The sequence below is a fragment of the Stegodyphus dumicola genome, chromosome X1 (genome assembly GCF_044657685.1).
Source record: "Stegodyphus dumicola isolate Sdum_Otavi_A_Nest chromosome X1, ASM4465768v1".
Taxonomy (NCBI): domain Eukaryota; kingdom Metazoa; phylum Arthropoda; class Arachnida; order Araneae; family Eresidae; genus Stegodyphus; species Stegodyphus dumicola.
Genome location: NC_140780.1, coordinates 160,007,981 through 160,023,415, shown reverse-complemented (window position 1 = coordinate 160,023,415; position 15,435 = coordinate 160,007,981). Strand labels below are relative to the sequence as shown.

At 33.1% G+C, this 15,435-nt stretch overlaps 1 protein-coding gene across 3 annotated transcripts in view; it reads right to left on the bottom strand.

Annotated features, from left to right (window-relative positions):
* LOC118181493 (latrophilin Cirl-like) overlaps positions 1–15,435 on the bottom strand; it is a 255,519-nt gene that overhangs the window by 111,674 nt on the left and 128,410 nt on the right. For 2 of the 3 annotated variants that reach the window (XM_085808637.1, XM_085808638.1), the window contains exons 3-6: positions 15,314–15,355; positions 9,503–9,692; positions 7,966–8,072; positions 7,631–7,867 (exon numbers count right to left, since the gene is read on the bottom strand). In XM_085808637.1, the coding sequence (XP_085664763.1) occupies positions 7,631–7,867; positions 7,966–8,072; positions 9,503–9,692; positions 15,314–15,355 (576 nt within the window). The remainder of the gene's footprint in view (positions 1–7,630; positions 7,868–7,965; positions 8,073–9,502; positions 9,693–15,313; positions 15,356–15,435) is intronic. The other variant, XM_085808639.1, reaches the window with a different exon arrangement.

The window sequence follows — 15,435 nt, the reverse complement described above, 5'->3', positions numbered from 1 at the left end:
TATTATCGATTTCATATTTTCTAAAGCTTTAACGAATTTTTGAGTAACAAACTCAACGATTTAAATGCGAGCAATGGCAACACTCTACGGGGGAAAAAGACCTTTTTATCTCCAGCGCGTGGAACTGTGTATCGGAAATTCTAAAGATATGCTCATTTTAAAATTACTTCGCGACATTGCTATTGAACTGAATTTTATAGTTTAAGTGCAAAGAACATGATATTTAATAAACAAAGGTAACACATAAAACGTTAAAAAAACACCCCTTTGGACGAAATTTAATTTTGTAAGAAAATTAACACGAATACCAAATTACTGAGCTCAAATCTAATTTTAAATATCTGAATCAATTCATTAGACGGGGCCTATGTTACAAACTGTACTTTGATTTTCCTAAAGTTGGGGCATCCGAATGTTTAGATCTCGAGATTTTATCTTTAAATTCGAAAACTTCGAAGCATCATTCGAATCAATACTATTTTTAATCATCATTTTCAAACTTTTTAATATTAAAAAATTATATATACATATAATAATGTTGTCTAGGGAAATTAAGATGTATAATCATCAAAACGTAATGCTAATGTTCGTAAGTCGTTTATAAAATAATGCATAAGGTAGTAGAAATGGTAAAGTAAGTCATGCAATCAAATTAAATTTGCATCCTTAAAATAAACTTATTTAAGCTATAGGGTTCCAACCTTGAAGTTAAAGCTATATATGTGGAACCACGGTAACTGGGAAGCGAATAATCGCTTTAGCTCAGGAAACAGAAACGTAAACTCAAGAAGGGTTAATTACCCTTTATTGCTCAAAATAAGAATTAACAGATGGCCCCTTTCTCAGGATGTACAGAAAGGCCTCCACTTGGGCTTGAACTCAAGAGTACTAAGACAATCAAACTTAACTATTGCTTAACTAAAATGATATAACCGAAGCTATCAAAATTCTAAAGGAGTTGGCCCCTAAATGTTAACTAAACGGCGAAGCTATCAAGGGCCTGAAATACGGCCGAGCGTAGTAATAGCTTAGAGAGAGTGTAGCCAATAGGCAAACGCGCGCTAGTCAGAATCTCTGGCTTTCTAACGCAGTGAAACTTTGACTTAAGTACCTCTCTTCCTTCAATTGCAATAACCGCGATTCTAAAAATACTCTCTGGCAGGAAATTTGTAAGCTGAAATTAGAAGGGACAGGAAAGTAGCTTTAACTAAAGATAACTCTTAAAAACTTAGGATAAACCTGATAAAGGTAAGTGCTATTAACTGCAAGGCAGAACAGATGTGATGATAAATCATGTAAAGGAAAATTCATTCTGAAATTCTTATGGAAATTTCTTACAGAAGACGCTTTTCAGACAGATAACAATCAAAATACAGTAGTATCTCTGAATTCGACAGCTCTGGTATACACCCAGCTTAGTAATCGTCTTGCTTGAAAGCAAAAATTTTTGTTTGGTATACGATATTTGTCTGGAATACGACTCGAGTTCAATGAATCACGACTGAACAAAATTCACCTGTTTCGAGACGGTGCTAACAGGGCCCATGATCGTTAATACACCTGTTGCTACTATTTAGTAAATAATAACCCGCGCTATACTACAAGTTTCAAGTTCGAATTTTAGAAAAGTTATTGAAAAGAGTCAAGCAATGACAAAAATGGTTAGAATCACCTTGGAAGGGGTAAAAAAAGAGATCGTTGAAAAGCATGAAGATGTCATGCTATTCGGGATTTGGCTATAGCATACCGTAAGGCGAATACGATAGTATCTAGGATTGCAAAAAACAAAGGCGCTATTAAATCGGAAAATGTTGTAGAAGACGATGAAATCAATTACTAAACAAAGATCACAGATGTTTAGAGCACGAAAACTACTTTTGATCTGGATATCAGTAAATTATTTATGTACGCTGTCATGCGGTGCTTCATATATGTACAGTATATGTTTGAGCTACTGCATGTTAGTCTTCCAAAGTGTTATAATAACAATAACGTTTTTATAAAAACGAATTAACTCTTTTATTTCTTATTGGAAATGTTCATTTGGTATACATCCAAAAATCTGGGACGGATGATGTATAACGAGGTATTAACGACCATGAGTACTTTTCGATGTACTATGGAAGATTTATTGTAAAATATTGTTACTAATTTTGCACATAGATGGATGATTTTAGTGCAATTATATGGGAAATAATAGTATTTTTTGAATAATGCAATATGAAAATCTAGAGAGACAATACTATACCGGAAAAGTAAGAATACAGGAGCAAGTCTATTTAACACTGAATAAATTGTTATCTTGCTAATCTGGAGAGATATTGCTAAACTTGGAGACCATTTGGCGACATTCAGGTCCGGTCTCTCTATAGCTATAACGGATATTGTGACTGAAGAATTATAATTGATGTTCTAGCTGTAACCGTAATTCAGCTCTGCATGCCTTCAAGTAATTTTGAGAAGAAAAAAGTGCTAGGAATACCTTGGTAGCCGGGTGAAAACTGTATAAGAGCGGGGAGAGCATCACTTTCTCAGTTGTTGTTAGTTCAATATGAGTTCGAAGTACTAACACATCTCCGGGTTAGCTTCGCTCCTCAGATGCGCTTTGCAATGTTGTGTTACGTAGTAGTTTGACGTGTAACTACTGATTGGACTCTGTGATACTGTGAAGAGTTGTACGACTATTTTTGTTGAAAGCTCCAGAACTCTAACGTGTTTCCTTTGATAAAATAAATTTTATCAACCTGTCGTTGAGCTTGTATGCATTCAATCTATTACGAACCCGTACGCACGGAACACTATTGTACACGGCGGAAATAAAAGGGGGGAGCAATTCTATATCTCTCGTTCTACTGGGCCGATTGACAAAATTCAAATTTCATTTTTCATGTCTCGAAAGTGCGACTTAGATATATATTAGATTTATGTATAGCGTTGTTCTAACATAGGTATTTTGAGACATAATAGGACTTTTTCTGAAATAACATACCACTTTTTTTCCATATTTCGATTCTACGACTCAAATTATGTCTAGATATTAAATTTTGTAAAATCTGGTGAGAAATTTACGGAGAAATTCAAAAATTTATCTTGGCGCAATGTTTTTCAGTGTGTGCCAAGAATAATTCACTTTGCGAACTTCTTAATGTATGGCAACCAATTTTCCTTTCCCTTCCATAATGCCGGGACGGAAAAAAGGTACCTCGTTCCTACCTTTTTACATTGCGCACAAGATGAAAAAAGTGACATCGTTCCTACATTCAAATAATTTTAGCCAAGTGTCTAAACCACATCTGATGTTTTATCTTCTTCAACAAATATGCCGAATTTCAAAACGCGCCAATATATATAAATTTACGTGTATCTTCGGAAATTTTGAATAAAAAACTCTAAATTTTTGCAGGTAAGCTTAAAAATACGTCTAGTTTAAACTGATGGTAAAAATTTTGTAGATTATAATTCAAAATGTTTTTTGAAAAATTTTTAAAAATTATTTTAAAATAAATCATAAAAAATGGGTGAATTTTATTTGGAATAAACCTGAATTTCGCAATGTGAAAGGAAAAATCATGTAAGTTTAATAAAAAAAAAGAGAGATTAATAAATATATGCCAAAGTCAATTAACATTGAGGAGCTAAAATTTTGAGAGCTAATTTTTTAAAAACTACTCATACGATTTTTAAATAACGTGGAGTTTTTCGTAGTTTGAATCGTAGAATGGAAATATGGAAAACATTTAGTATGGTATTTCAGAAAACGTCCGATTTTGTGTCAAAACACCTATATTAGAACAATGCTATATATAAACCTAATACATATCCAAAGTCGCGTTTTCAAGACATGAAAAGCACTAGTTGAATTTCGTCAATCGGCCCAGTAGAAAGAGAGATATAGAACTGTCTCCTTTTTTTTTTTTTTTTTTTTTTTCGCAGTGTACATATCTGAGTTGTATGTCGAATGCCGATGTTACTAACATTATCTTCGAATTCCCTCTGTTTCAAAGCCTACAGTGAAACTGACTTGCAGCGCTTCTATTAACGTATGATCCAAGAATCTCTAAACAAGATGAAAGATAGCTAGTATAATTAAGTATCTAGTAGCTCACAAATGTTATACGAATGGTTAAAGAATTCTAATGCTTATATATAGTATCTACATGTTTTTCTGCAATTTCCTCTCGTTTTTCCTTAGTGTTCATAAATTTTGTATTTTTTGCTGTAGACCTGTTTGATGGCAGACCAGCTAGATCTACCTGAGTGCGGCGACATCAGATCTAAAAATCAATTTTGATAAATACGCTTAAAGTCCCATATTAATCCCTTACTGACAGATAAGTTACATATATTTGGGTTATTTAGAATTGAAAATTGGAAACAGAAATTAATATCCACTTGAGTTCTCTAGATAAAGGTACTTGGAAGTGACAAAATGCTGAAATTGAGTGCTTAGGTGTATTGAGGTATTGTCATTTTAGAAAATGAAAAATCATATTACAAAACGTACCATTCACGTGCTAAATTTCAACAGAATTTCACAATGCTTGCGTGAAATTTGCAGTAATTAGACAACGGATCGTAATACAACCTTCCGCTGTGTTACAGGCTTTCGTGAAGAACGCGTACGGCGAACAAAATGATCAGAGCTTAGGGAGACCAAAAATATCAAGAAATTCAAGAAATGCTGCACTGGCACCACACCCAGAATAACCGGTGCGCATATTTCACAAGTGCACATCTGTGTAGCCACCGAGGGAGTGGTCTCTAGAATGGACCAATGGGCTTCCAGTAATATTTCTATCATGTCAAATGATCTTTGGCGCGCTTTAAGCAAGATGGTTGAAAACATTTTGTCACGCAATTTCCTGTACAAAACAATTAAAGCATATTAGATTTCTTCTGAAAAATTTTCAGTTAGATGAAATATAAGCAATTTCACTACCTGGTTGAAAGAATTTGAAAGAAATACAAACATACGTTGGATACTCCGCAAAACTTGGACTGATCAATCTCGGTTTCTGTTTTCAAGGAACTACATTTGTCAGCATTCTTCATATCGTAAAGGCATGTACTTAAATTTACAAGTTCTATAACAGTTATGTAACATTTTGTATTTAAGAGTAATTGACTGCAAAATGGTAACTGTAATTATTATTTAAAATTTGTTTCAGTTACTACATTCAGTTCAGATGAAAAAACATAGATTTCTATACATTTGGAATAAAAATTTTCTTGGAATTTGTAAATAAAATTGCGTAAATTTATGGAGTATAATTTGAAAACTCTCAATAAAATTATGCAATTGCATATTATTATTGTTATTATATCTATATTTTGCACCTGCGTGAAGAAATAGCATCTGTATAGAATATAATACAGATTCATAATGCAGAAATAGCATACAGATTCATTTAATTATTCAGGCTTAAATATACTACTTAAAATATTATGAATGCTGTTATTTTGCAAAGAGAAAAACTATGCAACAAATAAAAGGAAAATAAACGCAAACTTAAAATGTTACTAATATTTAAGCAGAATTTTTTTATAGCTGTCCTAAAAGGTCTGACATTTGCAAATAGAATTTTATTTTAATTAGAGTGACTCATGGCTAGTCAGAATTAGTTTGATGTTGTAAATACTATTTCAAACTGAAAAAGAGCTTGAAATACATATCCACAGATCCAAATACGGTTTCTCAGTGCTTTTTAGGAAATTTCATTCGCGCTGCTGCAGCCGCATACTATTATTTAAAACTTCTATAAGTAAAGTTCTCCTGCATTAATTTCTATTAAATGATTTTAATTTAACATTAAACTACCTTTTAAAACGGTACATATTATGTATATATTTACACACATACATCTTAAAAATTATGCTGCCTAGACTGAAAATTAGTCTGACTTTCAGATTACAAAGGTAAACATTGCGATACTACTGTCATATTAAATTTGCCATGAATATTCATTTGGTATGTTAAATTTCATTTTTAATAACTGTTCATTTTTAAATGCATTGTCTGCACAAGAAATACTCCTCAAATAGTATGAATTTGTCTTATTCACAAAGAATATATTTAATTAATTTATATATAATTATCAATGTTACAATAGATGTAATCAGGTCATACAAAATATATATTTTGAATCTTACACACTTTCAAAATCAAAAGAATGCAAGCGCTGAAATTAAAAAAATACTAGATTCATTGCAACACTTTACGCCCTTCTCAGCTCAATAAAAAATATATTTATACACTTGAAATTTCTTAATCCACAGGTGCATAATATTTGAGGCTAATTGTAGCTCCAGTCATCTTCTCGATGTAAAGAGCGCTAATATGCCGCGAACATCAATCCGAATATAAATGAGTGATAAAAATCGCGAGAGTGAAATGTCAGAGATTAAATAAACTCATAAAGCGAAAGCACTACGAGAATTTTTTCTATTACACCATACATTTATAATTGCGAAACAAATGCAGATTAAAACGTAAACAACATATGCTCATATGCCCAGTTTCAAAGATTCACCGTCACAAGAGCAATAGAAGCTGATTGGTACATTTTCGAACCCCCTCAGTGGCTAAGCTGATGTGCACTTGTGAATTATGCAACCGGTGCAGATGCATTTAGCGACGGAATTAAGAGGCTAAAATATTTTAGATGTACTGGGCAGCAAAATGTCTAACATCGGCCCTAAACTAGATGGATATTTATGTGTGTGTTTGTGGTTGGGTGAGGGGTAGGAAGGAAGAAGTTCGTCAAATACCTTACGAGAAAATATCAAAAGGTAAAACGATTTCATCAGCATCGATATTCCGTTTTTTGGACAAAAACTTTATAGGAAAGAGAAGTTTGTATACAGATCGCCTCTAATTGCTTTGATGCAAAAATGAGTTGGCTTTCTTATGGTTGGAGAATTAGTTTTGAATGACCGACGCACGTTAAAAACTTGGGACTGTTTTCCTAACTAAGTAAGAGCGGAAAAGTTTACCGTACACCATAAAATTCTCAGATTTCAAATTCTTATCCAAATTGAGAAACTTCCTGCGTGGACAGCGATTTTCTTTCTTGAAAGACGTTTTGTCAGCAGTTATCCAGGACACTGAAAGACCGAATAAAAGTAGAAACTTTCGAGGTTCACAGCTTCCGTTGCAAAGCAAGGGAAGAATTTCAGAAACAGAATCTGGATTAAATAAAATTAAACTTGGGGGAAAAATGGAGATATTTATTTGCTGTCCCAATTGTGAGTATCTGCTATATTAAAAAAGTAATACCACCGTGACAGAATTCACAGAAAGAGAATTATTTGCGATTTTATTTGTCTCATGCTGAACAGTATGAAATCAATCAACTGATGAAATTGTTACATATATAATATAATTTAAGAAATTAAATTAGTGATTATAAAGAAATGTTTCATTGCATGATTTCTCTTTCATAATGAAATTATATTTTGAAAATTACAGTACTGTTTGCTACAAATAAAAAGCATTTAAGAAGACAAAGCACTACAAGTGACTGGCCGCAGCTTTGTCTAAGTTTGGCCATGCCTGAAATTATTTTTTTTTGGATTTAAATCTACTACCTTTTGCAATCGCAGCATTGACAAATAATTTAAATACACTTACTTTTAGTAGTCATACCATGTTCTACAGAAACATCATCCTTATTTTTTGTAAAAGATGCGTTATAAAAGTGGTAAGGTGAAACCGTAGAAGTACGCACTGGTAGAGATGGCAAAGAAGGCAAGAAGCTGGATGAAACAGATCGGTAAGTCACCGTCTGCAATTTGGTGTACATGGGTCCTTCTGTAGCATTTGATGGAGGAGTTGACTTCAGGAAGGGAAAATCACTTGTGGCTTGATCTGCAAATAGCACATTTCCACTTTATTTTATTAGCAAAAAAAAAAAAAAAAAAAAGCTTTAGATAAATTTACATATTTCTAAGTAATAACAAACTAACCAGTTCCACACTTATACTGTACTTCCAAGTATTTAAGAGTTCCAGGACAAGGATCATGAAAAGTGGCACTTGACACATTCACACTACAGTTCGGTTTCATATTGCATCTAAAAAGTAATCACAATATAACTTTGTATACATTCAAAGAATTTATACTTGTAATCATTTATATCACATTCATATTTATATGTGTAGTACAGCTTAGAGTATGTTTTTGTTAAAAATGCACTGATTGAGTTTATATCAGCATTGACTGAAAAAATTAATAAGATCGTTAAAGATAATATGGAAAATAATAAAAAATGTCAATTTTTAAAGTGATGACGAAGCTTGTTAACGCCATTTTAAAAATAATGTTCACATTGAAAAATAGATGGTATCCATGAAATTAGTATATAATTTAATTATGCTTTCAGAAGAAAAATATGGACTTATTTTTTTTCGGATAAAAATGGCAGCTACGAAAAGTTTTGGTGTCTGACACTAGACGGTGCTAAGAGTCTCATGGCAGCAGAACGTGGAAAATAACATTGCCATATATAATTAATTTTCACGGAGTAGCCATTTGGGATTTCTTAACATGGGGGTTTTATTACAGACTTAATCTACAAAGTTAAATTTTCACGTTGAGCTCAAAGTATACATTACGGCTTTCTTCTAGTATCATGGCTTTCTTGCTTAGCGTCCTGCAGCACATGGACAGAAAAATACTACCATTTAGGTATTCTCAGAACAATCAACTACAGCAGTGCTCCGCAACCGGTGTGCCGCGGCACACTGTTGTGCCATGAGTAGGATATAGGTGTGCCGCAATCAAATACATGTATTTGACATTTTGCAATTCTTTATCATGTATTTAATACACAATGACAATTTTTTTTCCTTAATAATGTCTATTTTAAAAGTTTTTATATATTTCACTGTTGTGTGGTTGTGTGTGTGATTGTAAGTGTGTCAGCATTTGAATTTTTTCGGCACTTCCTTGATAACTCGGAACTCTTTGGTGTGCCACGAAATTCCAGAAAGATTTTTTGTGCGTCGCAGGTGAGAAAAGGTTGCGGAGCACTGAACTACAGCACGTGGAAACATATTAACCGTGAAAGGAAGAAAACACTTTAACAACTGTCCTGTCTTTTTAAGCTATTTATCTAACATATATTTTATTATCAATTAACATGAAGTTTTACTTCTTTTTTCATAGACTCTTACATTTCAAAATTTTCTTTTAGACAATTAACATTAACTGTTTTTTTTTTAATGCTTAAGAATTTAAATAAGTTAACATAGGAAATTATATAAAACTCAGATTTTTATTTAGCTAAGTGCTACTTTACTTTGCAGAAAATGTAAAAATAATTATTCAAAAGACTTAGTAAAACTTCTTTTCATCACAAAGCATCAAATTATCAACTGAAAAAATAATTTTTAAGACAAAGATTTATTAAATAGTTCTTGTATTTGCTTACGGAAATAGCTTTAAGGAAAAACATCACACTACATTCTGGAAGTTTATATACAGAAAAAAATTGATAAAAACCTTTCCTGCATTATTGGAAAAGAGTGATGAGACATGCAGTTGACTCGCCAATCCAGATTGCCGTGGTCATTGCAAATACTAATACTGAATCGACCATAATTTGCTCGAACCAAAGTAATCATGCCAGTGTCACAAATAATATTCAGAATCTTCCCTTCACAGGCATAGGTTGTTGTATAGCCAGAAGTGTCTGTGAAACAAGAGAAAAATGTAACAAAATAGAAAATGTAAAAGGTTTTTAGATTTTGAAATGAATCAGCTATAAACTAAGGACATACAAATTACATATAGTTAGTTATAGAGTATCTACAAAAGAAATGACGAAGGCGGATGTTATTGGTAAGTTACCGCCCTACAGTCTATGATCTAAGTACAGTCCATGATCTTAAAGCTGTAAGGAATTATCGCATTTCTCGTTCGGGTTGTGGTCGCGTAAATGGTTAACACGTCCACCAAGCAACTGGAATATTTGTGGTTCGAATCCTGGAGAGGGTATAGCTAATTTTTTTATGTTTTCTGGCTGAAATCCCTAATGGTCTCTACATTGAGTCATTTTTCTCAGAATAATGATTTTGCAGATTCGTGGTTTTGGTGTTGTCATATGAGAGTTCGTCTCACTGGCAAAGGCTTTACAAATATTTCCGCCAGAAACAATAAAATTAGAGCTTATTTTACATATATGTAGTATTTTATCATTATTGAAATGATGTAAAAATTAAAAAGCGTAATCTTAAAATGATAATTATTTTACAATAATTTTATTAATTCTCAGAAAATTAAAATATTTTTGTTAGGCTGAAAATATAAATTTCTTTTTATCAGAGTGAAATTTGAAACTCTATTTTGTTAGACTGTAATTTGAAATAAGAAATTTTAAGTCTAAGTTCGGTACAGAAATTAGACTGAAAATCGTTGTTAACTTCTTAAAATATCTGAAACCAAGCTTGGTTTGAAAGCTTCTTAAAATATCTGAAACCAAGCTTGGTTTGAAAGCTTCTTAAAATACACTGGTCATCAAAACTAAAGGATAATGATAGAAATAAAACGTCACTGATACTTAATGAAAAATTATTAATAGGAATTCGTACAAAGACATTAGTTAACATAAATTACAATGTTTGGCAGTTGATTATTCGCAGAGTATTGAAATTAAAACCAAATTTTTGGAAACTGGAAAATGATGGAAAAAATTAAGTCAACTTTTGCGGAAAAAAATTTCCTTAATATGGTGTATGATCACCTCGGATAGATAAGCATATCTCACATCTTAGTTTCAGATACTTTACCAAAGTGTTGAACAAGTCTTGTGGAATTGTATGCCATTCTTCTGAAAGTGCACGTTTCAGCTCCTGGAGGATCCGGGAAGGAATTTGGCGCGCTGAAACTAACTCGGCGCTCTAAGGCATCCTACACATGTTCAATAGGGTTCAAGTCGGGTGTGTGAGGTGGCCAACCATTCGAGTGATACCTTCTGTTTGCAAGTATTCTGACAGAACATATGCTTGATGAGGCCGAGCAATGTCACCCATTAGCAAATCTCTGGGCCAACAGCAGACCTAAACAGTCTAACTTGGTACACCTCGTCACACATGTCTCCAAGCGGTTAAAGAACCTCATTGAAAGATATGCAGCTCGGTTAGATCATCTCATAATTCCTTCCAAAACCATTAAACCGCGGTCGCGGAAACGGGATATTTTACCAACAAGCCAAGGCAAGTTGCGTGTTCCTTCCTCTGTCCAGATCAAAACACGCCTAGAACCATTCCTCAGACTATATCTGGAATAGTTAGTAAGCAATACTCCGGCTATGTCGTCTTGGCTCCATTAACATAACGATGGCACCAGTTTAAACGGGTTCCTCCGGAAGCTGAAGCGAGTGGGACACAAGCCATTGTTTTTCTCGAATACAGTCCAACCTCATTAAGCTTTCGTGCAGCAGTAGAAAGTTGAGTTTCAGTGAGCTCATTTGAGTTTCAGTGGCGCGAAACTTCTCTCGTATTCGCTTCGCGCTTTCTTCGAGCCAGCAACGACAGAAAACGGTCTTCTGATGAAGATGTTGCTCTTGGTCGCCCTTGATCAGGCTGTCTATCAACTGATTCAGTTCTTAAAAAGTGGGTCTACACTTTGAGTGATATTCAAATCTTGGGCGACCTCCATTTGCGTTTGCGCTTCTTCGATTGTACCAATTATTCACCACTTTTGATCTTCACTTAAATGATGCTTTTGAGCCATAACTACTGAATACGGATTACTATCAGAAACCGCATTCACTTCAAACAACACTACAGATCGGGATTCCAACATGCTCCCATTGCGCACCACATAGTCAATCACCGAATTTGCATATTTCTGGCCCTAACGTATGCGTAGAAATGCAATTTATTTAATTAACATAAATAATTACTACATTAGGCATTGGTTGCAACATTCTCTTAGTGAGCATAATTTTTCTCATTATCCTTCCTAATATTTTTATTAATTTTGATGACCAGTGTATTTTAATATACTGCACTAAAAATATCAATACATTTCATCCAACTTATTGATACTTACGTATTTTAATGTAATTTCAGGGTGGGCTAAATAAGACCTATTAATATTAAACACGGATAATTCTTGTAATAATCATTTATTTTGATTAATTTTTTATACATTAAATATATTTTATGAGAATTATGTATGAAATATGACATCAGACACATGTCCACTATTTTTCTCGATACAGAGATTGGCTCTTTTTAAGGCGTTTTCCATTACACCACGTAATGCTTTTGGTTGAAGGCTCACTATTTCGTCTCGAATATTCTGCTTTAGCTGTCTAATAGTCTCTGGTTTATTAACATACACTTTGTCTTTTAGATATCCCCATTTAAAAAAAAAAAAAAAAAAAAAAAAGATTCTACCTCCGCCATTGGCTGCAAAAAGTTTTCAATCATTGTTCTGTAAGAAGCTCGGGAAATAGTTTCTGGCGTTTCATCCTCATTCTCGAAGAAAATATGCGCCAATAACTGTATTGGCCATAACACCGCACCAAACAGTGCACTTGAATTAAAATATAGCCGATATTTACGCTGCGTCATAACAATTGATCATTGACAAGAATAGACAAACTCGATAATTTTAACTCGTTGTTTTGTACTGTATGGTTCCATAATAAATTTTCAAGAATTCAATTATAACCTACAAAAAGAAAACATAATTATATCAAAAAATAAAAAAGTTGTGTTTAACATTGGTAGGTCTTATTTGGCCCACCCTGCATTTCCTCTTATGTTGTGTGATACGAGAATCAGTGATATTTGAAATGAAAATAAAGGAAGTTACGATTTAACTAGATACTATTTATTATATGCTTACAATTTTCATGATAAAATCTGAAAGTTTAGATTTTAATGGTTGGCAACTTCTTTCTAATTTGAATGAATTTCTAAATATAAATCCTTGCTTTGGGCTGTACTGTAGAACTAGCATCTGAACCAACTAAGAACTAAATTCATCTGGATATTTTCGGGGGGGGGCATCGTATAATTGTCTTTCTGGCTTTTTGTAAATTAAATCCATGTATTTACTGTATTGAAAGTTAGAGGATTTTATTTTTTCATTCATCGCACTCTGTCTCAACAAAGATTACGCCATTAAAGACTTTTATTTGAAGGAAACTCAATTTTCTATTTTTATTTGCTCAGTTCTGACGGTATAGTGGTTAGGGGAGCCGATTGCGAAACCAAAGGCCCGGGTTCGAATCCTGGAAAAGGCATGGTTGTAACTGTCGGTCCCCTTCATAGGTAGGCAAAGGTGGCCCATCTATTAGGCACTTAATAAAGTGAAAACCTATTCTGGCCTTAGTAGTGGCCAACGTCTATGATGATTTGTGCCCGCCATTGAGGACGGGGAAAATTTGTTTTCACTTCTTTATATCAAATTAAACGCAGAAATTTCAGTAAAACAAAACAAATTGCATAAGGTTATGGTAAAAAGAGCTACCTGCCTATAAAAGGGGATACCTTCGCGGAGGACCTTTGTAAGGTCCTCCGCGAACACCGACGACGAAAACACCATACAACCGCCCCGGTCGCCAGGATTTTAGCCCGGGTCAAACAGCCAGTGTTCAGGGACTTTACCGCTTAGCCTCTGTTGAGCACAAAAGACATATCTAGTGCTATTCATTTAATATTAATATAAAACATAATTTATTTATTAATATCGAATACTAATTTTCCAATCAATAGCGTAAATTTTCGCGAAGTAATTTAAAATACGTATCTTTTACATTATTTAAGTCAAAGAAACAATTAAACGTACGTAAATTAATTAACTGCTTAGTTTTAAGCGGCTAGATAGAAGAACAACCGGATAATTAGAGTTCTGGATATTTGAAGTCCACATAACTGGAATTCTACCACATTTTGCTGTGTTATAGATAATAAGAATTTTTTAAGCTGCAATTGATTTTACGATACATTCAGACCGGCGCAAGACATATCATTGGAAAAATGGTCAGATCATAAAACCATATGTTTCCTCCAAATTTCATGGTTAATATTCTTGCAGCTGGAGGCGAGTTCCTGCGGAAGCCATTATGTCTCACCCCAACATACATCACTTTCTTTTCAAGATGAGGAATAATACTGAGCGAAAAATTCTCTCCGGATAAAATGTTCGAGAAATTGCCTTTTTAGGGGAGGAGGAAGGGGGGATTACAGAGAACTTTGTCCATACTGGCGAAGTTAAGCGAAGAAATGTGTTACTACTACAAATAGTCTCCTTTCCGTGGCTGTTCCATCCTTACTTATACCCCTATTTTCTTCTAAAACTTAGATCTATCTGTCTATATTTCTCTCTCTCTCTCTCTCTCTATATATATATATATATATATAATATATATAAATTTTCATATTGTATTCTTTTATTATTCTTTCACATTATTTTGCAATTAAATGCATAATTAAAAACAATTGTAACAAATAAATAATTATTTAAAAGCAATGCTATTGTTATTTTACTAAGTGGTACAAAATGGAGTCTGGGTATTTAATACATGATATCCTAAATTGCAACATCGTGAGGCAGACAATAAAAACATATCTCCTAAAATGTGTTAAAAGAGTTCTAAAATATGTAATAACATGTTAAGGTGTTTTAAAAGTAAATTTACTTGTCGAACAAAATTTATTTGGGTACATTGCCGGATTACATACCGGATCTTATGATGTGCAGTTTAATTTTCTACGTATGGTTCGGAGGTGTTTTTAAACTTAAAAATTCAATTTAATATAAAATAGAACATCATAAATACCCCAAAATGTCATAAATCTGTATAACTGATCACAGACATTTATTACATCCGAACAATGCGCGAAACTCCAGTGACTTTTGAGGGTATTAACTATTCAAGAAAAATGATGTTCCTCGATTACTTATCTTATACTGGGGTCTAATGTGCATGTGATAGAGTTAAACAAATTTAGTAACATATTCAGACTCCTAGCTACTCTTGAAAGTGCAAAAATTAAGAAATTATTTCTTAATTTCATAGGAGAATGAAAAGGGTTACTTAAAACAAAATATATCGAGATTTACGCTCAGGTAAAGGTAAAGCTACATAATGAATGAAAGAAATGGCAAGAAATATAGCAAACAAAATACGAATATTTTTGCTCATACATTTTTTCTCCTTATAAAATAAACCTTATGTATGATTTTTCATTGCTCCTTACATATAACGCAGTATGAAAGAGCAAATAAGTTGTAATGTTATGTTTAAAAAATCTTAGGACAAAAATAAAATAACAAAGGAAAAATAAAGTTTACCTAATAATAGCGGTGGCTTCAATAAGATATGCGGAAATGAAACTGAAAAAAATTTGAAACAATAATGCAGAGAAAAATCTAACAAAAAAAATTTCGTGAACTAAAAACAAAATAAAATATAA